Source organism: Alosa sapidissima, chromosome 2 (assembly GCF_018492685.1).
Source record: "Alosa sapidissima isolate fAloSap1 chromosome 2, fAloSap1.pri, whole genome shotgun sequence".
Taxonomy (NCBI): Eukaryota; Metazoa; Chordata; class Actinopteri; order Clupeiformes; family Clupeidae; genus Alosa; species Alosa sapidissima.
Genome location: NC_055958.1, coordinates 11,502,377 through 11,527,275, shown reverse-complemented (window position 1 = coordinate 11,527,275; position 24,899 = coordinate 11,502,377). Strand labels below are relative to the sequence as shown.

Below are 24,899 nucleotides of genomic sequence, written 5' to 3'. Positions count from 1 at the left end.
GTCCTAATAAAGGCTTTTAAACACTTACCTCCTCGTTGTTACAATCTGGAGTGCCTGGACTCCTGTCTTGTTTCAGAGCATCTCCAGTGAGTCCCTAGGAATACAAACCACTAGCATCAGCGGAGTGTTTAGCAGGGGTGTGCAAACTCAGAATCGGTGAGTTCTCCTCTGGTGGTGTGTCTATTTCAGTCTATTTGTTCCCACTCGCCATGTACTGTTTACATTATTTATAATCAGCAAAAATGTCTGTTTGTAGCAGTAAACACAATGCACAAAGAACACGGAGAGAATCCTAAAGCAGATACGAGTAGACCGTTCCAGCACGGCTTGAGTTAACATAAGGCGTTTTAGCCAGGCTTGAGCAGACACTGAATATTCATGTGTGGAGCTAAGCCATTCGATAGCACTCGACTGGCAACCAAGATGCCACTGGGTGTTGGTGACACTTGCCAAAACACACACTGAAATCCCCCAATAATCCAAAGTCAAATACCTCAGTGGAAACTAGCCTAATCAAATGCACTGGCTCGTAATGTTCTCCCCGTCGGGATCCTCGATCTGTCCTCTGCTCGGAGAGGAAGGTGGCTTTGTTCAGGGGAGATATGAGCCGACCAGAGGCACCTGTCAAAAGACGCAGGCTGTGGGGGGAGGGAGGGGGGTCTTCATTGCAGGCGGTAAACATTTACTCAAATACCAACCGAATAAGCTCCATGTGAAAGGCATCCAAATACACCGGGAGAGGAGACAGAGGCCACTGGAGCCCAGCTAGAGTTTGGGCTTTTTCCTTTCGTTTTTCATGTCACGTGATTGTCACAGATGGGCTCTGGAACACAGACTTCCTCTGGTGGACTGGTGGTTGAGCTGTGCCCTCACAGTCTCTCACGTCTCAAGATATCCAGTTAGATGCATTAAAGTGTTTTTAGTGTAATTGTACCCTTACCATCCCCATCTGTCTATCTATCTATCTTACAACCACACACACACACACATGCACGTACGCACAAACGCACACACACACACACATGCACGTACGCACAAACGCACACACACACAGGAAGAAGAAGAAAATGGAATTGTGTTTTTGCAAGGTCATATATGTAGAGAAGCATGGTACCAAGTGATTGTGAATGTGACATTGAAAATGACTTTCACATTAGCAAAATGCCACTTAGAATCATATACATTCTTATTGTGAACTATAGACATTATATTCTTTTGCATGTTTGTAGGAGGTGGATTAGGTAGGATATCCCGTTCCCCGGGCAACCTGATAAGAGTTGCAAGTGAGATTTGAATGGTGTAATTCAAAACCATATTATCAGTATGTTCCATTACCTGAGCAGGGAGCCCTTTTATGAAGTATGGGAATTTATCTGTATAGGTTTTCCCTGAGGGATTTCATCCCAATCTCGCCGCTTTTCCATGAGCCGACGCTTTTGGATTTGCTTTGGGCTGGGATTCAGTGTTCCTTGTCCGTCAAACTGGGATGTACAACCAGGCGGATGTCTATTTTTAAACGCCCTTCACTTACATTCACTTTTCCACTTCCTGTTCGCTGCTATACTCATTTTTTCCATTTGCAGACGTTCTCCTCCACCTCTCCTTTCTTCATCTCCTCTCTCTTCACTCTTTTGTCCACCTCAATGTCTGCTCTTTTCTTTATCTCCTCTCTTCACTCTCTTTTCTCGATGTCTATGTCTGCTTTCCCTTTTCTTTATCTCGTCTCTCTGTTTGCCCTCTCTCCTCTCCCTTTCTCAAATTCAAATGCTCTATTGTTATGGCAGGGATGGGCTTGTGCTAAAGCAGCATGTTCCTTGGTAAGTGGTGAAATACCCAGACATATAGAGAGGGCATTATGAAGAAATGAGAAGCACTGGCGCTCAGCCATTATTTGCCTTCCTCAGCCATCCTACCATCGCTCATGTTTTCTACTTCCTTTTTTTCCTTTTCTTTCACTCGTTCATTCATTTATTCCGTCTTTTTTTGTTTCTTAGCTCACTCTGTCTCTGCTTCTGTCATTGTGCCTGTCTGACTACCCCGATCTCTCACACACACAAAGTCCTCTGTTTCCCTGTGAAGGTTCATCAGTCTTTCCTCCCATCAGATTGTGGGTCCTGTGAAAAGGTCTACAAAAGATGTGTACTACAGAAGAAAGAAAGAAAAGACAAAAGGGAAATCATCAAAGGCTGTATTTGCAGTTCAGTTCATTTGCAGCGACCGAACAGCCTCATTGAAGGAGACGGAACAGGAATGGTGCTGATGTCACAGAAGTCTCAGATCTCCAGGAGGTAACCTTCACAAACTCAGAGTGTGCCTCGTCAGCACTTCCTTTCAAAAATACAAACTTACTGTAGTGATGATGGTGATGATAGGAAAATGGAAATTGTGTTAGTGATCATCTGTAACTGAGCACTTAACATTTCAATAAATAAACCAAGTTGGGCATTCTTCAGTCCATGCCAAATACAACATACAGTAGATCTTAAAGGAGAATTCCGGTGTGATATTGACCTAAAGTGTATCGAAACATGATACCGAGTGTGAACGTATGTCTCATAGCCCATCTCGGCTTGTCCCCTGCACTCCAAAATCTGGCGCTAGTTAGCCGATGCTACCAACATCTTTTTCAATAGTGGTGCTTCGGCATCGGGCTAGCCATGCAAATAAATCACTGTTTTACACCCATTTACGAGGCTCAATGTATCTCCACACTTCATTGGTAGACTTCCGAGGGCCCTGACATTTAAAACGAGACATTGAGAACTTTGAAAAAGCACTGGTAGTTTACTTACAAGACGATTTATACAGACAGTATCTTCACGAAGTTTAGCGTTTGCAGCCATCTTGAATTTAGTCACGATAAGTCGAGCAACGAGTAAGAATGAACAGCTATGATAAGGGATCAGATTCCAAAAATAATTCAGTGGAAATGCATGGATTCCAGTTGCTGCTACTGGAAGAAACTGGAATCCATGCATTTCCACTGAATTATTTTTGGAATCTGATCCCTTATCATACCTGTTCATTCTTACTCGTTGCTCGACTTATCGTGACTAAATTCAAGATGGCTGCAAACGTTAAACTTCGTGAAGATACTGTCTGTATAAATCGTCTTGTAAGTAAACTACCAGTGCTTTTTCAAAGTTCTCAATGTCTCGTTTTAAATGTCAGGGCCCTAGGAAGTCTACCAATGAAGTGTGGAGATACATTGAGCCTCGTAAATGGGTGTAAAACAGTGATTTATTTGCATGGCTATCCCGATGCCGAAGCACCACTACTGAAAAAGTTGTTGGTAGCATCGGCTAACTAGCGCCAGATTTTGGAGTGCAGGGGACAAGTCGAGATGGGCTATGAGACATACGTTCACACTCGGTATCATGTTTCAATACACTTTAGGTCAATATCACACCGGAATTCTCCTTTAATACAACTGATTTTAGTGTGACATAAAACCATTCATTACTACACGCTTAAAACCAATGTGTTGTCCCTAAAGTTGTGTTTTTTTTATTGCAAGTTGTGTTATTTTCAACACATTGTGTAACAAATAAAAAAAAATAAACAACATTAATTGCATTCCTTCAAATAACAGACATGAGCCAAAATCAGCATTTGGAAGTGTGTTTATATCAAAGTCAGAGAAATGGCAAAGACTATAGATCTTTAAAAAAGGAGACGAGATCAATGTGCTGTGACAGTACTGTACATATCCATTTGTATTCCATTTGTATTCCAACTTGATGCTTTAATCTCTTCAACAACCTGCAACAACTCGTACAAACACAACGTTTACACAACGTTTACACAAACAGAAGAAGAAAACTAACCTGGATAGACTTACAGCATTACTGTAGGCAACATGCACCAAACATACAGTGTATGTGATTCTGCTACAAACTGTCTTGTCAGCATGTCACAGTATCCTGGTCATTTGGGACATGCTGATTTTAATAATACTGCAAGTCTACTGAACGAGTGTCAGTTCTCTTCCTTTCTTTACTCTACATTGTACCACAGAGCGTCATCACTCAGACACTACCCACCCAGTCCCACACCTCTCTAACCCCTCTAGAGCGTCATCACTCAGACACTACCCACCCAGTCCCACACCTCTCTAACCCCTCTAGAGCGTCATCACTCAGACACTACCCACCCAGTCCCACACCTCTCTAACCCCTCTAGAGCGTCATCACTCAGACACTACCCACCCAGTCCCACACCTTTCCAACCCATGAGAGAGCTCATCACTCAGACACTACCCACCCAGTCCCACACCTCTCTAACCCATGAGAGAGCGCTCTCTCTACTAGACAAACACAGCTCAGCTTGGTTTTGGCATGATACCTACTGCATGTCTCAGTACTGCATTAATCTACATGAGGGGACAGGATGCAGGCTTCGGCACACTTCCTGTGTGTCGCTGTGTGTTGGGTAATATCTGCCGGCCTGACTGTGCATGTGCTGCAGGCCAATAGGAACTGGACTGCATGGAAACGGTTGCTGCTACACCGACCTGCTCTGCTCTGTTCTGAATGCCATACTGCGTGCAGGCGCCAGACACAAATGCAATGAGCAGTCGCTAAAGATCCTGATCTCAGTCCGACTACACGCTTTATTAAATTCCCCATGAATTCTGTGCCAGATCAAAGCCATATTTGTGTATTTCTCCGGCATCTCTCTCGCCAGTGTGGGCCTCTCTCTGGAGAAGCGGGCGGGAGAGAGGGTGGGTGCGACTGATGTAACCTCCGTGGCGGCGGGCGGGAGAGGGTGGGTGTGGGGGATGGGGCTGATGTAACCTCCGTGGCTCTGCTGGGGAGCGCTGCTGGGCCTCTGCCCTTAATGGGCGCTGATGAGAGGTGATGACAGGGACTCTCGGCACACTGTGACCCTCCTGTTCCCTGCCTGGCGCTGATGGCACCTAACGCTGCTCTCATGCATAATTTAAAACACCGCTGCACGGAGCTGATGACAGCACCTGCCGGCCGGCCCACAATGCAATGCAACGCACTGCTCTCTGCCCAGGCTTCACTCCTCATGTCTGCTGTGTGTACGAGCCAGCTCCCCTTATCTCTACCTCTTCCTGTTCCTTCTTTTCTCTCTATCTATCTCTCTATCTCTAGCTCTTTTGCTCATAGCATCGTCTCTCCTCTTCCTCTTTCTGTGCTGCTGTCGTTCGGCTGTATTTAGCAAGCTAAAGTATACATTAGATAGACTCAGACTATGATATCATGGTTGAAGTCAGCCTTTCTTAATGAATGGACAGTGAACTGTTTTCAAAAGGTTATCAAAAAGACAACTCTTCATCTAGGAGCCTGACTAACACCTGATTCTGGCTTGGTTAAGGTTGAGTTTTGGCTGAGTTCTGGTCTTAGTTCTGTCCCAGGTCTGGATCAGATCCGTTTCGGAGACACTGTCATTAAAGGTGCAGTCCGCAATTATAATCCCACACACTTTCATTTTCAGACTATCAAAATAAAAGACATTGACACGCAATCGCTAATTGAATTGGCACTGTATCAAAAGGTGGGGTCACATGTTTTGTCATATTCAATGGATTTTCATCAGTCATTTAGCTGTCCCTTCAGTATTTGCCACCAATAAAAGGCAGGTGCTTGTGTACAGTTCTTAGTCATAGTTCTTTAAAGAGAAACTATGCAGTTTTGGCAATTTCTTCGCTTTTTGCTCGCAGGTTTCTCTCCCCCTACAGCTTCAGAGTATATATTTTACAACACTCCTCGATCGTTCAATCTGTTGTTTCCTCTTTCCCTGTAACGGTTTACTCGCTTTCTGCTTCGTTTTGCTGGCTCGGTCATGACAAATGTCTGAGAAACTCCATCACTACCTTGTTCTAGCCGGTGCCTGACGTGTATGTGTATTAGTGCAGTAAAGCAATTAGGCTGCGAGACTCGTCTCGCAGTCTCTGAGTCCGGCATCCCGCCATTCTATAACCATTCCAATGAGTCAAAGCTGTGAAGTTAAGGTAAATTAAGCTAAACAAACTGCATAGTTTCCCTTTAAATGGGAAACAAATAAAGTGGCTTGGACTCAGCTAAAAACATTCCCAGCCAATTAATGCAGCAAAGCCAAGGATGTAATTTGATTGGCTGTTGAACTCATATATAAACAATCTTTTGCTAAACCGAAAGTGAATCGCAGACTGCACCTTTAAGGAAAGTGTACAAAAGAGACAGGCTAGTGCTAACATTTGGTCTTTTGCTGTGATCCTCTTAGCGTGCAAAACAAGTGACTGGTGATTTGTGATTTTGTGCATGTGAGTGTGTGTTTGTGTGTGAGAGAGAGTGTTTCCTTGGGCTCTTGTATAAAAAGGGAACACGATGCTCGTCGTTGTCCTCTGCCATCTGACAAGCCATGCATGAGATCCAAAGACCCAGCGAGGAGGGAGGGGGGCTGGCTAACTCTGGACCACATGTGTGCCGGATCTGGCCCAAATGCGGCTGCGGTTATGCTATGCTAACAGTGATTTTTGGTCATCCGTGTCCAATTGAATGTGAGCAGACAGGTGCACTGCAAACGGAAGTGCCTGCCTGCGTTGTCCTCCCACAAAAACATCGAGGCAAACAGCAAGAGGGTAAACAACAGTGAGAGAAAAAGACAGGGGCAGTGCACTCTTTAGAAAATGTTCTCACTTGTTTGTTCCCTTTTTGAGGAAGCTTTTAAGGAACCTTTTTAGGTTCCTCTTAAAAATTGTCTCAGGAAAGGAAAGAAGCTTTTTGGAACCATTTGGCTATCAGCTTTGGAGCAGTTTGAAGCGTTAAAAAAATCCCTTTTCCAAACACAGAACCCCTTTCCACCAGTAAAAGATGCTTTGCATGGAAAAGTTCAGTGTAGAAGAGACGAGTGGTGAGATCTGGTGGAACTGAGGAGAGTTGTGTGTGTGGGCTAGTTTTTACCACTTTTACATTTGAAATCCACAACCGCAGGCTAAAAACAATTCAGAATCGCTAACGAATAACTATTCCCAGTTAGCCATCGATGACAGCAGACCACACACCTGCCGCTATCTCCACATGCATACCGCCGGCAGAATCACTGTGAGAACGCACCCCGCGTCAGACAGTGGTTTCAATATTCTCGATGATCTCCACCAGAGACTTGGAGGGGGAGAGGAGCGAGCACTCGTCCTGGTCCCAGCTGGCCGGGCTGGACTTCCCGTCTGAGCTCAGCTCATCTTCCTCTCCCACCTCCACCCCCCGGCGCACATCCTCCTCCTCTTCCTCCTCCTCTTCGCACGAGTCCTCCTCGCACGACTCCAGGAAGTTGCCCCCGATCGCGTTGATCCCAGAGTCCTCGGAGCTGGAGGGGGAGGAGCAGTGGTCCATTTTGGGGCCCTGGGCTTTCTCCATTGGGCCGTTGGAGCTCTGTGGGGGCGGGGCCACCTCCTGAGTGTTCTGATAGGTCGAGCTTGGCGCCTGAGGCTGTGGCTGAGAGGGGGGTGGAGTCGGTGGTCGGGGGTGGGGTGGGAAGTGAGGGTGTTGGTGTGGGTGAGGGTGGGGTGTGGGCGGAGCCACAGGCATCATGGGAGGCGGCCTCTGCACGTAGCACATCTTGCCGTTGATGCGCTTGACCACGTAGTCGTCGATGAAGAGGTCAGAGATGACGCAGTAGCGGGGCGACTCGGGGCAGGGAGGCGGCAGGAACCAGGGGGCGATGCGCAGGAAGCGCTCGGTCAGGGAGATGGAGAGGTCAATGGTGTCCGTGGCCTCGGACGGAGCTGGAGGCACAGTGGTGCTGGGGAGCTGGCCCACCCTCGTCATCGGCTGGTACACGTATTTACCTGCACATACACACACACACACACACACACACACACACACGCACACAGACACACACGCACACACACACGCACACACACAGAGTCAGGATTTCACTTTGTCATGCATGCAAAATCTGCCTAAGTGAAATCAGTACAATATTATTCAGAATCAGAGAATCAGAGTAGGTTAATACATGTATATATTCTTATCTATGCTCTACAACATGCCACATATATTTATGAACAGGTTTTTCAGAGACAGACATTAGCACTGCTAAACATGCTGTATACTGTATCTACATTAGCACCACATTTTCTATTGTCTACCCAGTGCTAGGAAATGTACAAGACAAACAGCAAGAACAGCAGCAAGTTGAGGGCTGTACTGGTCCGTTTCTTCAAATGTGGCATTAATCATTTAGGAGGGTGTAAGAGCCATCAGATTATTCCAGTCACCTGAACATTAGATAACAGATAATTTCACCTGTTTTGAATGGCACAAGTACCTCAAGGACATCACTTAGACATAGACACAAAGCAAAGACTTCACAATGAAGTTTTGAAAGTATTTTCTTCAAGGTTCCAACAAGCAACTTGAAAAACTTTTAGAGCACTTGGCATTAATGCCGATCATCAAAGAAAGAGTCTTTTTAAGGAGCCACCTGGGACACCCATCTAGCGTAATTGTTTGAGAGGTGGCAGCTTGGTAAAGTGCTGGATGATTGACTATTGAGACGTCTGCTACACCTCCCATCTTCAACCTGCAGTGCTGATGCCACGTGCAGCAGAGGAACGTTCTCTGAGGAGCTCATTTAAATAACGAAGAACACAAAGACTTAGAGCTGAGAGGCGTTGACGGGTTCTTTTCGGAATGAGAAATGCTTTTTCATTATTCTTCGGGAAAAATGCAATACACCGGCTTAGTAAAAACCTGTAAGCCATGTAATCACACACACACACACACACACACACACACACACACACACACACACACACACACACACACACCTGTACACACACCACATCTGTAAGCCATGTAATCACTCTCTTTCTACCTTGTGGACTATATGACTTTATAAAGTATAAAAGGTATATCGTATAAAAAAGGCATTTTATTTCTACATGTCTTTTTTGTTTTGCTCTGTGCGCTGCGGCTTCTGAACGCCAGTGAGAGCTCTGGCCGTTGGTTCTCAGTGAGCACCGCAATCATTTCAGGACTTTTTCTCTCAAGGAGGGACCACTTGATTGGTTCGTGTCCAAGCGGTTCCCCTGGGTTTGTGTCTGAATCAGCACCAGAACCCCAGCATGCGAGGAACCACTGCAGAGCAACCGGAACAGAAAAATGCAGCATTGCAACTAAGCTCCACTGAGGTTATTAATAATTCACCTGAATAAAATACTGTGGGGGAGAATAAACTTTCTATCTCACATTGTGATATTCTACTATGGTCTTGTGTAATGCCATATGGGACATTCATCTTCTGAATAAAAAAGTATGACTGTGCTGTCAAGATAACAGACTGCTGGTACTTAAGGCCAGGTGTAAGCCTGTAGTGCGGCTTGTTCACTCTCAAGTCCCTGCCTGTGTCTTTAATCTTTAATGTTTGTGTCAATAGAGAATCTCCAGGAGCTCTTCAGCATGCAGCCGGGCGCAACTCAAAGAATAATCCATGCAAGATAAACAGCCGGCGGCGCCATGATACTTAATAGTTTTGCGCTGGTTGCCTCTAACCAAAGTACAATCGCAGTCTCTTGCCAGATAGTGGGTGACTGATTAGGGGATCTGGGCCAGCCCTGTCCAAATCTGGCGGAGAGCTGACTATCTGGGTAGCCTCAGTTAAATTATCGCTCCTAGAGTGGTCTGGGTAGCCTTGGTTAAATCTTTGCTCCCATAGTGGTCTTTGTAGCCTCCAGAGTGGAGCTCTGTCTCTGGGTAGCCTCGGTTTAATCATAGCTTCACAGTGCAGCTTCTGTCTGGGTAGCCTCGGTTTAATCATAGCTTCACAGTGCAGCTTCTGTCTGGGTAGCCTCGGTTTAATCATAGCTTCAGTGCAGCTTTCTCTCTGGGTAGCCTCGGTTTAATCGTTGCTCCCAGAGTGGAACTCTCTCTGGTAGCATTGGTTTTTATCATCGTTCCACATTGGCGCTTTCTGTCTAGATAGCCTCTGTTAAATCAACGCTCTACAATGGAGCTTTCAATCCATGTAGCTTCAGTTGAATCATGTCTCCAGAGCGGAGCTCTCTGTCTGCAGTAGGTAGCCTCAATTTAATCATAGCTTCACAGTGGAGCTTTCTATCTGGGTAGCCTCGGTTGAATATTGTCTCCAGAGTGGCGCCTTCTGTCTGGGTAGCCTCGCTGAATATTGTCTCCAGAGTGGAGCCTTTTATCTGGGTAGGCTCGGTTGAATATTGTCTCCAGAGTGGAGCTTTCTCTCTACCAGAGGCCCTGCTTCAGCACATACATCCAGCCAGTTTCTCGCAGGGAGGTGCAGTGTGCTGCTTTGAAGGGCCAGTCAGCATGTGTGTGTGTGTATGACAGAGAGAGTGTGTGTGTGTATGTGTGTATTTGTGTGTGTGTGTGTGTGTGTGTGTGTGTGTGTGTGTGTGTGTGTGTGTGTGTGTGTGTGTGCTGCTGTGTCAGGGTAAGTGCACAGTGGAGAGTGAAGGCCACCAGGGAGGAAGTAGACACACACAGACAGGCCTCCTCTAGGCTACTGAAGGACCCTGGCAACTACCGGCTTAACAGAGAACACTGACAAACAAGCACACACACCCAAACAAGCACACACTCAATACACAGTAGTTGGAGATGCACATTTGTCTGTAAAGAGTTCCCAGAACCCAACCGTACCGGCAGACCCTCTCAGAATGTTTCATGAGACATTTATCACAACAAACAGGTTCTAATTTGTCATAATTCACAACACACATTCACAATTCACCAATCATAAAGCCGGCTCCATTTCTTTGAAGGCCAATTGTGTTGTATCCACTTCAGTGAACCTGTGAATACAACACAACCAGTTTATAGCCACAAAGCCACTCTCTTGCTATTTGATTCAAAGGGAACAGCAGAGAAAATGAGAAGGTGTTCACGGCTTTGGGAGAATTAATGATGTGCTTTTATGTGTGTGTGTGTGTGTGTGTGTGTGTGTGTCAGACAGACAGAGAGAGAGAGAGAGAGAGAGAGAGAGAGAGAGAGAGAGAGAGAGTGTGTGTTTGTGTGTTTTTTAAGTATGAAATTTGAGACTGGATTTCTATACACATTCTATATGCTTTGTGCGTGTGTGTATCCCGTCATTAAAACGTTCGATTACAGCTTCTTCTCCTGACACTTAATAACCTGAACAGGTGTATCCTGCAACATGAATCTTGCAGCACATTCCAAATCAGCCAAAACATATGGTCCACCACACTTGTGCTGTGTTGTGTTTACAACTCGGGGCTGTTCCAACTTTTAAAGAGGGAAGTGAGTAAACACTTGTTTTTTTCACCTGAACAAATTTGTTCCAGGGTCTTGCCTGGGAGGGTACAGACAGGATGGCTGACATAATGATTGACAGCATGGGAGATTGCGGGTGCAGTGTGTGAGTTGTGTGTGTGTGTTTGTTTGTTTGTTTGTGTGTGTGTGTTTGTGTATTTCTGTGAGTGTGTGTGTGTGTGTGTGTGTGTGTGTGTGTGTGTGTGTGTGTGTGTGTGTGTGTGAGTATGTGAGTTTATGTCTACACAGCTCTCTAATGAGAATCCAGAGTGTAGTGACCCTTGTGTGTAAGTGTGTGTTTGTGTGTGAGTGAGAGGCAGGGAGAGAGAGAGATAGATAGATAGAGAGATATATAGAGAGAGAGCTAGAGAGAGAGAGAGAAAAGGAGAGAGGGAGGAATGAGGAATGGAGAAATGTGACTCTGAGTTCTGCTAATGTAGCGGTAGCCAGCTGGTCCGTCTGGTTGGTTTTGCTAATGTAGCGGTAACTAGCTGGTCCGTAGCCTGGTCTGGTTTTGCTAATGTAGCGGTACCCAGCTGGTCCGTAGCCTGGTCTGGTTTTGCTAATGTAGCGGTAGCCAGCTGGTCCGTAGTCTGGTCTGGTTTTGCTAATGTAGCGGTACCCAGCTGGTCCGTAGCCTGGTCTGGTTTTGCTAATGTAGCGGTACCCAGCTGGTCCGTAGTCTGGTCTGGTTTTGCTAATGTAGCGGTAAGGTTCTACTGAGTTCAAAAACGCATTTGCACACCTCTTTTGGGACAGGTGTGTCGGAAAAGGAAAAGGTCACCAGTAATGCGTGTTGAAGAAATCCTGCACACTGTCCTTTACGCATGCAAATACTTTATTATACTTCACAAACCTGAGAGAAGTCTGTGTGTCCGAAATGTTGTGTGAAGCATAATAAAGTATTTGCATGCGTAAAGGACAGTGTGCAGTATTTCTTCAACACGTTAATGTAGCAGTAGCCAGCTGGTCCATAGCTGTGCAGTGTGTATGGTAAAGCTCCCTACTAACTACCCGAGTCAGTGGGTGAGAACTGAGAATGTGTGTGTGTGAGAATCAGTGTGACCTCCAAGCCAGTGTTGATAGTAACATACAGTAACACATAAAAAGACCATTGAAGGACTGGGGCTAATTGCACAAAACAAATCATTACTATTCTATCAAATAGGCCTATCAGAAACATGCCAAATACCGGTATTGTTATTATGTAGTTTATATAGTGGTAACATACTCAAGTTGGATGTCCTAACTGTTAGCCTACCACGAGCTTTGGTTTGGTTCACTAGGCAAAACGTAACAAAAAAGATGGCGCCGACCGGCAAATGACTCATGGTATTGTTTGTATACAGTCCTTTTTAATAAAATATCTGTACATTTACAAAGTTGTCAATGCTTCATTTTATATGTTAGGACCCTCATTATACAACCAAAGAAGTGTCAGGCTACTTTGAGCCTCATAATTGGTTTAAAATTAACAATCTTTTTACCATGAGAAATGCCTTATCACTACCAGTGCATTTTGGAAGCATCAGCTAAAAACAGGCTAGTTTAGAATGCATCAGATTAGCGTTTTTTTTTGCTCCCCAACGAACATTTGAACTCATTATCATGCTAAGCTTATTCAAAATCTGCTGCTGGTGGTGGTCCCAGGCCTGCTGCAGTAAATCCCTAGGGCCGAGTGGGGCAGGTGGGGAGTAGAGCACAGAGTGGGGCAGGTACTGGGCTAGGCAGGGGGAGTAGAGCACAGAGTGGGGCAGGTACTGGGCTAGGCAGGGGGAGTAGAGCACAGAGTGGGGCAGGTACTGGGCTAGGCAGGGGGAGTAGAGCACAGAGTGGGGCAGGTACTGGGCTAGGCAGGGGGAGTAGAGCACAGAGTGGGGCAGGTACTGGGCTAGGCAGGGGGAGTAGAGCACAGAGTGGGGCAGGTACTGGGCTAGGCAGGGGGAGTAGAGCACAGAGTGGGGCAGGTACTGGGCTAGGCAGGGGGAGTAGAGCACAGAGTGGGGCATGTACTGGGCTAGGCAGGGGAAGTAGAGCACAGAGTGGGGCAGGTACTGGGCTAGGCAGGGGAAGTAGAGCACACAGTGGGGCAGGTACTGGGCTAGGCAGGGGGAGTAGAGCACAGAGTGGGGCAGGTACTGGGCTAGGCAGGGGAAGTAGAGCACAGCTGTCAGACATGAGGCCAGATCAGGTCACAGTCCCAGCTCCTCTAATCCCCTCTCTGTCCCTCCACCCACTCACTGACTCACTGAGTCCAGGACTGCACAGCTACACACACACACACACACACACACACACACACATACACACACACACGCATGCACACACACACACACACATGCACACACACGCGCACGCACACACACACTCACACATAAGCCTACATACATACAGTATTTATGTATACCTTACCTTCACACAGACAAACCCATATACACAGTACATACAACAACAACAACACACAAATATGCATACAGAGTCAATCAGATGTTCTACATTAGCAGATGCACACAAACACACACACACACACACACACGCTCATTTGTCCCTCTATCACATGCACAAATAGACCCACCATTTCAAAACATGCACACATACTGCCTGTACACACACACACACACACACACACACACACACACACACACATACACACACACACATACACACACACAGAAACTGTCACTGTCCGTCACCCCCTCTAACTTGCCTTTGCACATGCACATCTCTGCATGAATAATGCACGAGCCCGCTGCCACTTTATCCGTCACGGTGATGGAGAATTAGTCTTTCTAGGTCTCTCCACTCCCCTCACCACCCCCCACACACACCCCCCTTACAGCTGAGGGATTATTCAAGGTCGACCCTTAACACACCAGCCCTGCCAGCTACCACACAGCCTTTCTGTCCCTCTCACTTCCTCTATTCCAATATTCATCACTCCATCTTAACTCCTCTCCTCTTCTCTCTCTCTCTCTTCCTTTAGTCATCCTTGCTACCTCTGCTCACATATACATATTTACCCATCAGCCACCTCTGTCTGCAAGAGGCTATTACAAAAAGCTGCTGGAGAGAGGAGAGAGATAAGCTGAACATGCTTTATAGCAAGTGTCTGCAGGTGCAATGTAGTCTGTACTTAAAGGAGAAATCCAGTGAGTCTTTACCTAGATCTCCGTTTCTCGAGGTCACCGAGAACAGTTGGTACGGACAAAAAAGCTCACGGACGTGCTTTATAGCAAGTGTCTGTAGGTGCAATGTAGTCTGTGTTTGGGGTGTGTGTTGGTAATGTGCATTCATTTGCGAAGCTGCATGGACACTGCGAGTGCTATGTAGTACATACTTAATCACTAACAAGTACACTGTACTTCTTATGTTAGAACATAAGAGGTTATGTACGTGAGGTTAGTAATGTGTGAGAATGTGGGTACTATGTTTGAACACTTCGGATACTATGTAGTGCATACTTACATGAAGAGTGTACTTATTCATTATTTTATCATTATTATATTTTATCAAGGAGTACATAGGGACATGAGGATCATAGCAAGTAGGCATTTATGAAAATAGTGTATGATAACAACACACTAGTATTACATACAGCACAATGTAACTTGGACTCATCATTAAAGTGGTGCAGGGCACTGACACAGAACAGACGCAGCTTGTTGAGCTGAGGTTAGGGAGCGTCTCCACCCTGCGCCTCTGTGCAGTCCGCACCGCTTGACTTGCCTGCCTCATGCTGATTCTCCAGTGCTCAGGAGGCCAGAGCTCCGTACATTATTTATTTGTGACATACAAAAAAGGCACTTCCTTGGCATCACGCGGCCTCTCAGCTGCACTACCCTGTGCTGTGCTGTGCTGCGCTCTGCGGTTATGTGCTGGCGGTGATGTGGGTGAGTGTATATATGTTGGAGTGATTGGAAACGTCTCCATCTAAATGCCACTAAAAGGTTATGGGCGGCTGTAACTTTGTCTCCAAGCCTTTGGATGGAGGAGCCTGTAGGAGCCCTCATATCTAGGCCTTCAGTGGGGGACTTTTCAACATTCTACTTATAGATTCTGTTCCTAAACTATGTAAGATTCCAAAATAGAGAAGTGTGACGGCAGTTTCACTAGATCTAAACAAACTTTCGAAGTTCGATAGCATTGCATGTAGACATGTGGTATTATTTTTATCTCACTATTGTTTTTAAATATAGGCTGTAGCCATTTAAATATGTTTTATCTGTTAGAATGTAGCTTACCCACATAAATAATACAAATTTAATGTTATATCATAATAAAAATGTTATATTTGACGGACCCAGATATTCTTTAGAATACTCATTCTCCAACATTATAGTCACATTGGTGTGGCAGTACCTGCTACACACACACACAGGGCACACTGAAACTCCATCTGGTCTCACATTGTATCTCAGTGTAACAGACAAAAAAATAATCTGTAGTTCCCCCTCCATCTGTCCATGTATCTGATGCTACTGCAAGAGTGATAAACTAAACTTAATTCCGTTATCTTAGGAGCACACCAAACATCCTCCTATCTGGGTTAAAAATAAACACACATCTATCTACTTTATATCTCATAACTCAAGTAATGGCACACTCACACAGAACTGTAGAGACACCACCCAACCACTGAGCTTAGTCTGAATGTGCAGGACTGTGTGCATTTCAACTCCCCCAGCTTCCTGGGTGCTGTAAGTGAAACACGACAAATGCCCCCGATGTTTTTCTCAATAGTATTCTTCGTACCTGACACTACACACTGCAGACGTAATGCATTTTCAGTTGTCTGCGGAGTACTCCAGATACGTCCAGTCTCATCCGAGTTAACAATACACATATCCAGAAACAGAAATACAGAACAATGGGGACACTCCCCCTGGTCTAAGCATAATATCTAGGACTGTGCACAATCCACAACCTCAGCTCCCTGTATATCGAAATGGGAGACTGCTGCTGTTTCATTTCTGTACACATTAAGAGCATTCCAAATATGTGTGATCAGTCTTCACTTGGTTGAATATAAAGAAATATGTATTTTTTATGTGTGGTCAGTCTTCACTTGGTTAAATATGAAGAAATATGTGTTTTTTTATGTGTGGTGTCTTCATTTGAAGAAGAAATATGAAGAAACATGTTGTTTTTATGTCTAACAAATGAAACATTGGCATATCTACTGTATGGAGAACTGGTACGATTCTCACAGCCCTAGCACTATCTTTCCTTATATTCTTATAGCCGACAGAACTTATCAGTAACAATAAGTATAGTCCCTCCACAATTCCTCATATGAAATAGGTTTTGAAAATAAACAAACTGACACGTATTCAAAGATAAAACACAAACAAAGATAAAAACACGAAACACAAACATAAACATAAACACATCAACTCTGGCTCACACACAAAAGCACAGGGTGCGGCTCTGATAACCTAAGTGTAATATGTAGGACTGTGTGGGCAGGCGCCCTCTCAGTAGGGGCTGTGAAATGAGAGCAGACCCGTGTAAACAGCGCTTTGTGATGCCCTCTGCAGCGCTCTTCATATCTGGGCTGCTGCTGCTGCTGCTACCAGTGACCCCCCCTCAGTTATCGTAGCAGTGGGCACAGTCTGCGTGGTCTCCAATGGGCAGAAAAATAAATGACCATCTAAGTAAGAATAACAACGGGGTACCACCCGTTGGCTCACCGCGCAGTTCGGCCGTGTTTTTATTCCGTCTGTCCGTCCACGCTCTCTCTTTGTGTGTGTGTGTGTGTGTGTGTGTGTGTGTGAGAGAGAGAGAGAGCTCATGTGTGTGTGTGTGTGTGTGTGTGTGTGTGTGTGTGTTCTCAAATCTGTCCAACAAAAGCGGTCCAGATCTCGCAGCCAGAGCCCGCAGAGGAAATCAGCGCTTGACAGCTGGAGCTGAGGGCAGCCAGCCAAAACACCAGAGCCCACCAGCTCTCCCTCCTCTCCCCCTCACTCTACTCCACTCAAGTCCAGTCTTATGTGTGTGTGTGTGTGTGTGTGTGTGTGTGTGTGTGTGTGTGTGTGTGTGAGAGAGAGAGAGAGCTCATGTGTGTGTGTGTGTGTGTGTGTGTGTGTGTGTGTGTGTGTGTGTGTGTGTGTGAGAGAGAGAGAGAGAGAGAGAGTTCATGTGTGTGTGTGTGTGCAGCTCCATCCTCTTTCCATATCACTCTACAAAAGTCCAGTCTCTCACACACACACACACACACACACACACACACACACACACACACACTTACAGAAAAGAAAACCCAGACACACACATTTTACACTCAAACAGAGATTGTACGTATGTGTGTATGTGTGTGTGTGTGTGTGTGTGTGTGTGTGTATGTATGTGTGTGTGTGTGTGTGCGGCTCCCTCCTCTCTCCCCATCTCACTCTACTGAAGTCCAGTCTCACTCACACACACACACACACACACACACACACACACACACACACACACACACACACACACACATACACACATGCACAGAGACACACACACACACACACATACACATTCAAAATATACCCAGATACAGTATGTCTCTTGGTTTTTACTCTCTCAGACACACACACACACAGACACACACACACACACACACACACACACACACACACACACACACACACACACACACACAGATATGTTTCATATGTTCCTTTGTCCACCACATCTCTCATGTACACACACACACACACACACACACACACACACACACACACACACACAGACACACACACACACACACACACACTCATCAGCCACCCAAGGCCCAGAGTGTTTTGTAGGGGCAGTGAAGGTCCTCCTGTTAATGAAGCCTCCCTTAACTGGAGTAAATCTGCCTCCTTTTCTCTCCCTCACAGCTGCAGCTCAGCGCTGAGATCTGCTCTGTGAAATCGGTCCCAATCACTGTCACATGTGCTCTCTGGCAGACCACAGATGGCTCCTCCACACAGACACGAGACGAGAAGGAAACATGCCGCCAGAGAGAGAGAGAGAGAGAGAGAGAGAGAGAGAGAGAGGGAGAGAGGGAGAGAGAGAGAGGAAGAGAGGGAGAGAAAGAGAGGGGGAGAGAGAGATGGAGAGGGGGAAAGAGAGGGAGAGAGAGAGGGAAATAGAGATAGAGGGAGAGAGAGAAAAATAGAGAGAAAGAGAACAGGAAGACTTGGATTGTGTCTCACCATTTCCATTTGGCTTTGAGAGAGGAAGAGGGAGAAGAAAACAGCTGTATTAGCGACTGCTCGCTAATTTGAGCTAGCGAGACATTCGAAGGTGCAATATGTTGTTGTGGTTGTCAAAAAACAAAACCACTTGGCCATCTGTTCCGAAAGCACAATATTTAATATGCTTGCTCAGCATTCCTCCACTGGTTCACATATGTTTCTTAACTAAAGGTTAAGGTGCATTCATCTCCAGGTTTTTCTAGTTTGAAATTCAGAGGTATCAATAAAGAAGAAATGCTTCTTATTTGTACCACTTCCATTGTAACAATGAAGAGGAAGACTTTTCACCCATCATGTTTGAGCCTGTATCCTGGTCCATGCACACAGAACAATTTTTCATCTGATACTGAATTATTATTATTTTACACATGGGATCATATTGATCTGACACACCAGACACCACTGTTGAGCCTTCTGGAGGTGTTGTGTGTCTGATTCATGAAACACCGACGAAGGAAGAAGCCTTCACTGGGATTGATAACCCCAGTGAAATGCTCACGATGGTGGTGTTGGTGTTGGTGTTGGTGTTGATGTTGGTGTTGGTGTTGGTGTTGATGTTTTCTTGCCCACAAAGGTTGCTTTGTTGGTGATTTTGTTTTTTGATGGTAAATAGGCTTGGTTGTTGATTGGCCACTGGGGGAAATGAATCCCCTACCAACAGCACAAGGAAGTTAACACCTCTCTCATGTATATCTCAAATTAAATGGCATTAATTAGCATTCAAAGACAGAGGGTTGAGCAGATATTTGTTTGTGAAAACCCAGAGAGAAGTGAAGAGGTTTGGCGAGAGGATGAAGTGGACAGAGCGAGAGCAGATCAATACTGACGAGCCGACGGAGCTCCTGCCGGCTAATTCAGCGCCGACACAAATGGAGACGAACGAGCGGAAAGATCTAGAAGAGTGTCTGGCCAGCGCTTTGTCACCATTAGACGTGAGGAGGCCAAGACTAGAGTGAACCGCCCGCACCGTTTAGAAGAACACGTTGCCCTCCAGAAATCTCAGTCAAATGCAGCAGGGAATCGAATACTTGCAGATGGAGGAATCAATTTCCGAGAAGTGACAGCTGCAGTTCTAAAGATGATGGAAGACCAGATGAGAAGCAGCGTGGTCAGAGATTGTTGAAGCGGAGCTAGTAATCAAGGATCTTTGGTGTGATCCCTGATTTTTTTTGTCACCATCAGAAATTCATCACTTATTCAATTGTTTTTGTTTTTTTCTTTTAAGATGATTAGATTCATTGAGAAGGAGAAGTCTGTCAGTGGTTTGTAACAAATAGGCATATGTGCAGGTGATTCAGAAATCCAATCCTGACACCTAACAAAAGATTCTTTCCCTTCTCAGAAGAGAATCCCGTGCTACGATGTTTTGCTCAGTACAGTATGTGGTGGAATGCTGCTGTTTTAACTACCTGCACTGACACACTCACATGTGATTTACATTTGCATTTACTCATTTAGCTGATGCCTTTATACAAAGCAACCTACATTATATTATATTATATTTACTCTGCCTGACGAAGGTCTCAGATCGAAAGCTTGCAGATTTTGATTTAGAAACTACTGCACAGATTTGAGTGTGTCAGACTTTTTTTTATTTTTTTTTACTCTGAAACACAAATTCTAACGTCCAGTCTGAGCGTCCTGAGAGGCTCCCGCGGCACCATCTGTGTTGTTGACCCTGCCCAGCCTGCCCTGGACCCAGCGCGGTGCCGGGGGGTTGGCATGGTCCTCCCCAGACATGCGCTAATTTGCCCCTGACATACCCGCCTCAGACATGGCGTATTGGCAGGGCCACTAAAGAGGACTAATTTACAGTAATGAGAGTGTCGCCACTGTACGCCCGAGCACCAGCTGTAGGCCCGGGCAATTAAATGTGTTTCATTTATTCTCTTAGCCCAGACAAGCTCCATGGCTGATTGGAAATCAGTGGTAGGCAGAGGAGGAGGGGATTAGGGGGTGTGTGGTGTATGTGTGTGTGTGTGTGTGTGTGTGTGTGTAGGGGGGGGGGGGGTTCGATGAGGAGTGGGTTTGGGGGGGGGGGGGGGGTGGATGTGTGTGTGGAAAAACAACACAAGGCACCCGCAAACACAAGGCACCCACAATCAATGGGAGGCTGACCATTACGGATGTGAGTTTGGGGAAACTATTTTGGTAAGGCTGTTAATCGGAACAGTAATTAGCACCCTCATTCGGCAGACCAAACGGAGTGGCTTTTTTCAGAAAATTGAGTGGAAAGTACTTTGAGAGCTTCCATTTATATAAATATATTATCACAGTTGTCTTACCCACCCCCCCACCCCCCCCGGTTATAAGGTTGTCATGACATCTGTCAAAACATACTTTAAAAAAATATAGTCATGCCACCGTTATGATTAAATATTAACACTGTAATTAAATAGTCATGATGGATGTTAAGTGTTTATTATCAGGCATCTTAGACTGTCATCATGTCTAATAATGACCAAGACATGTCATGATAAAAACAGGAGGTAATGATACTCATGCATACCTCCTTGGTGATGACTAAGAATGTTTTACTAGACAGTACAAACTTCAGTACCAAAGTCACCTTCATATCCTCCCATGACTTGCCCAAAAGTAAGATGGCAAGTGAAAATCAAGTGTTTCATAGAGGCACAAATTCAGACCCAACCAAGCACAGCCAGCTCCTAAGGTGTCAGTAAAATATTAATCACCGGAAAACAACGCTCCAAACCCAGTTAGAACTAAGCCAATGATTCACTTGTCAAGCGCAGGCCTAAGACCATCATAAGAACTTTTGCACATTTTCTAACAGATCAGAGCAGCCACCCACAGCTCCAGCAGCAATTAAAACATAATCACAGCAGCTATACCGGGCTGGTCAGACAGCAGCCCGTCAACCCCTATATCAGAGATGTGTCCTAGTTTCGCAAACCATGCTGCGCCTGCTATGACTCGACAACTGATGATTTATTCATTCATGTGAAAAAAGATGCACAGCACTTCTCAATGGAAGCACTGCAGGCCATACGTGTGGATGTGGTGGCAGTTTCACCCCCCCAATCCCTCTCTGGCTTGATCCAATGTGCTAAACCCCCCTGCGTTCAGAGGAATATTATTAACTCCTAATGCCTCCCACTGAACTTTATTCAAATCTAATCAACAACGTCTTCCATTGCAGCTGGGCAGAAGAGGTCATGTGACTCCTGAGCGAGTCTCGCTAGCTCTGACGGATCTACGTGGGATCAGTGGCAGATCTGCTTTCTGTCAGCTGCCATCTGGACAGTAAGAACAACTCGATGGCACCATCCACAAGACAGGGCATGAATGAACAACTAGTGGATGGCTCCAAAACTACATTTAACCAAGTGCAGTCTGGGTGCCCATTTCCACTAGGCACAGAGGATGCTAGAGAGCAGCTGACAGAAGGCTACAGGTCTGGCTCTGAGCTGGCCCTGATCCCACACTACACACAAACTCTGTCCCCAGATCAGCCAGCTACTGTCTGTGAAGGAGGACTTAGTTACTTAGGACTTAAAGAGGACAGTAGTGATGCTTCCTGTTTCCGTCATAGTGACATACAACAGAGTATAATACCCTTGAACTGAAATAAGTAGAAAATAGTCTTGTGTGCCTCTCATGTCACATTTTTTTCTTATGTAAAAAACACCCAAGCCCTAAGCCTTACTCACAAAGTATTTGTATTGCATTCATTTAGACACACTGTTTATACAAAAGTGAACTTACAGTACAGAGCGTTTGGACACTTCAGATTGGGGTCAGTCAGATCAGATATCCGCCTACATCCAGTGCTTTCCACTAAACCTGCAATGTCCTGCAGGCAGTGGTAATGCTCACACCAGATAACTCAGGGCCATTACCGAGTGATTGGCCGAAAGGCAGGCTTAGGTAGAGACGCTGCGCTGCGCTCCACTCCGCTCCGACGAATTACACGGCCACATCCACTGGCATACAAAACACATCCCCTCACTAAGCCCGGATGAGCCAGCCCCAGACTATGCACATTGTGCTCCTACAGAAGGGCAGGCAAAACAGCTGACCCAGGGACAGTCTATAGAGATAGGTTCTATTGAAATATTATGCGGCTGTCTAATAGGATGTGGGCCCAGAAGTAGAGGTTGAAAGATGAGGTGCGGAGGTTAAGGTTAAAAAATGAGAAAGGAAACATGGCACTCATGAAAATGTTTTTTTTTTTCAACATAAATTCAATAGCCTTGACCAGAACTACAGTATTGACCAGAGAGTATAAAGGCAGAAATAGCCTATTTCCTGACCCCTCAACTGAATGCAGTGTGCTCCAGTGAACATTTGCTTTTGTTACATGTCTCAGCACAATGATCAGCCTGAGTTTATGCTAATGTCAATAATGACAGTTCAGTCATTTGTTGAGAGCACGTTTACCCGCTACAGAGGCCGGCGCACTGACACAATAAACGTGCCCTGAATAGCAACTGCTTTAATCGCTTCCTAGCCTAAACTGTGTCAGAAGCCAGAACAGCTGCATCCGTTATCTTACTGTGAAAGTAACGGTTCCTGACAATTCACTGAAGTGTGTCTCCTCCGAGACTTCCTACGGAATAAACAGTAGACAGCGGATCAATCAAAGCTGAATGTACTTACAGTGACACCATCCGAGGTGGCAACACCAGTGCAACTTGAAGCACTTGCCGTGACTGTGCGTGGCGCAAATGGAGAGGCCGTCGCATGGAAGGAAGTCCGGTCTGCCAGCGCAGCTCTTGGCAAGGGCTTGCGCCTCGTCCAACTTCTCGCTCTTCGTAGTCTTGTGCGCCCCCGACGAGGCCATGTCGTTCTTTAGAATCCAAAATCAGAAACGGTGAAGAAAGGTGCGCATCCGTGTTCACAGTCGTCTACATCCTGTTTTCTCTACATGTCTACTAAAGAACAAGAAAACAAAAGCAGAGACAATGATGTGACACATGACAGTCAAACCCCGAAAGATCATTACCATTAGGTTACATTTTATATTTGTGGCCATAAATACTGTTGAACTGAATGCATTTCCATTTCAATTCTGCTCAAATTATAATAAAGTCATGAGGTCACGCTACCCAAACCGTCACAACTTATCTTACCCAGACAACGGCGCTTTCCGCGTAGACAAGACGTCGCGGACCTCCGTGCTGAACTGTTTCCGCCGCTCCCTCAGTTCCAACATCTGCTCTTAACTTCACTATACGGCGACCGATCACTGCCGAAGCGACGCTTCATCAGACCATTCCGACACTGGTACTCCACCGCAAAGCACATCGAAGAGGTCCACAAAGCGAACAAAAAGGCAAATACTTCTGCATACCACAAATACAAAAGGCAATGTTTCCAGACACAGGCACACTCTTTAGGACTCACCCTTGTGCAAAACAACAGCTATGCTTAGAGTTTCTCCCTGCATGCCAAATTTCAAACGCAACAGTCGGCACTCGGCACAGCTCCACGCCTGGCGACAACCTCCGAGTGAATGCCACTCAGTTTCAGCTGACGCTAAACTGGCTGGACACTCGCATCCAGCGCGTCTCCCACAACTGGCTCGCCGCGGAATAACGTCACTCCCCGGTAGGTCGCGCTGTGCGCTCACATACTTCGAGACGGGCCCCTGCCTGCCTCTCTCTATCAGAAGAATATTCATGAAACGTCACTCAGTATTTCTGCACGGCGCGCTGAGATTGAGGATATATATTGATAATTGCTAGAGACACACTTCTGCAGAGAGGGCAGCAGCGGCGGCTTATGAATTTACATGCTCCGTTTCACGCAGCGATTCTCTCCCACACGGCAAGTTCATCTAGTTACAGTTCACCGAGGGGAGAGACGTGCATGTTTAATGGCATTTAATTAAATTGCCGATAGCCAGACCTGGCCGGGGGCTAAGGGACCTGATTTAATATCTCTTAAAGCAATAAACAAATGGACGTTAATGTAATAGCCAAAATATGGATTGAGCAATAACAAATAAACTAAAATACATCTTGTCTTCTACCTAAAACATTAGTCTTTGAGCTCAACGGCTCACCACCATTCAGATTAATTGCAGGAATATAATAGACGTTGGTAACCAGGCTTGGAGCAATTTACAATCAGCTTTCATTAAATGGTGATTACTGACGTCAAAATTCATCCTCATCTCCCGTCGCAGATGACACAGGAACGTCTTCATCAAGCGGGTTATTAGCGCATAGCAGGGGTTATGGAAGCAAGGCCGAGGGCACTGAGGTTGCAGGTTGCGCCCGTTACGGATGGGCAGCGCAGCTCCCCGGACTCTCTCTCCGCTCTTTGCGGGAACATTGACAGGTGCTTAGTCAGCATGCTGGAGGCTGAGTGGCTTGAGATTCTGTGCAGGCGTCGAGCATCTGTCTGCCTCCATGACGACAGAGGAACGATGTCAGAGAAACTCAACCTGGCAGCA

The 24,899-nt window shown here is 45.8% G+C and overlaps 1 protein-coding gene across 2 annotated transcripts; it reads right to left on the bottom strand.

The window, feature by feature from the left end:
- Positions 1 to 4,660: 4,660 nt before the first annotated feature.
- On the bottom strand, positions 4,661 to 24,027 carry LOC121689971 (UPF0524 protein C3orf70 homolog B-like). 2 transcript variants are annotated; one of them, XM_042070234.1, is made up of 3 exons: positions 23,572 to 24,027; positions 23,099 to 23,373; positions 4,661 to 7,795 (listed from the first exon to the last, which is right to left on the bottom strand). In XM_042070234.1, the coding sequence occupies exons 2-3, from the start codon at positions 23,280 to 23,282 to the stop codon at positions 7,071 to 7,073; spliced, it is 909 nt and encodes a 302-aa protein (XP_041926168.1). In that variant the 5' UTR covers positions 23,283 to 23,373; positions 23,572 to 24,027; the 3' UTR covers positions 4,661 to 7,070. The 2 variants fall into 2 exon arrangements, with proteins under 2 accessions (XP_041926168.1, XP_041926177.1); XM_042070243.1 differs by having other exon boundaries at positions 23,099 to 23,370.
- Positions 24,028 to 24,899: the final 872 nt, after the last annotated feature.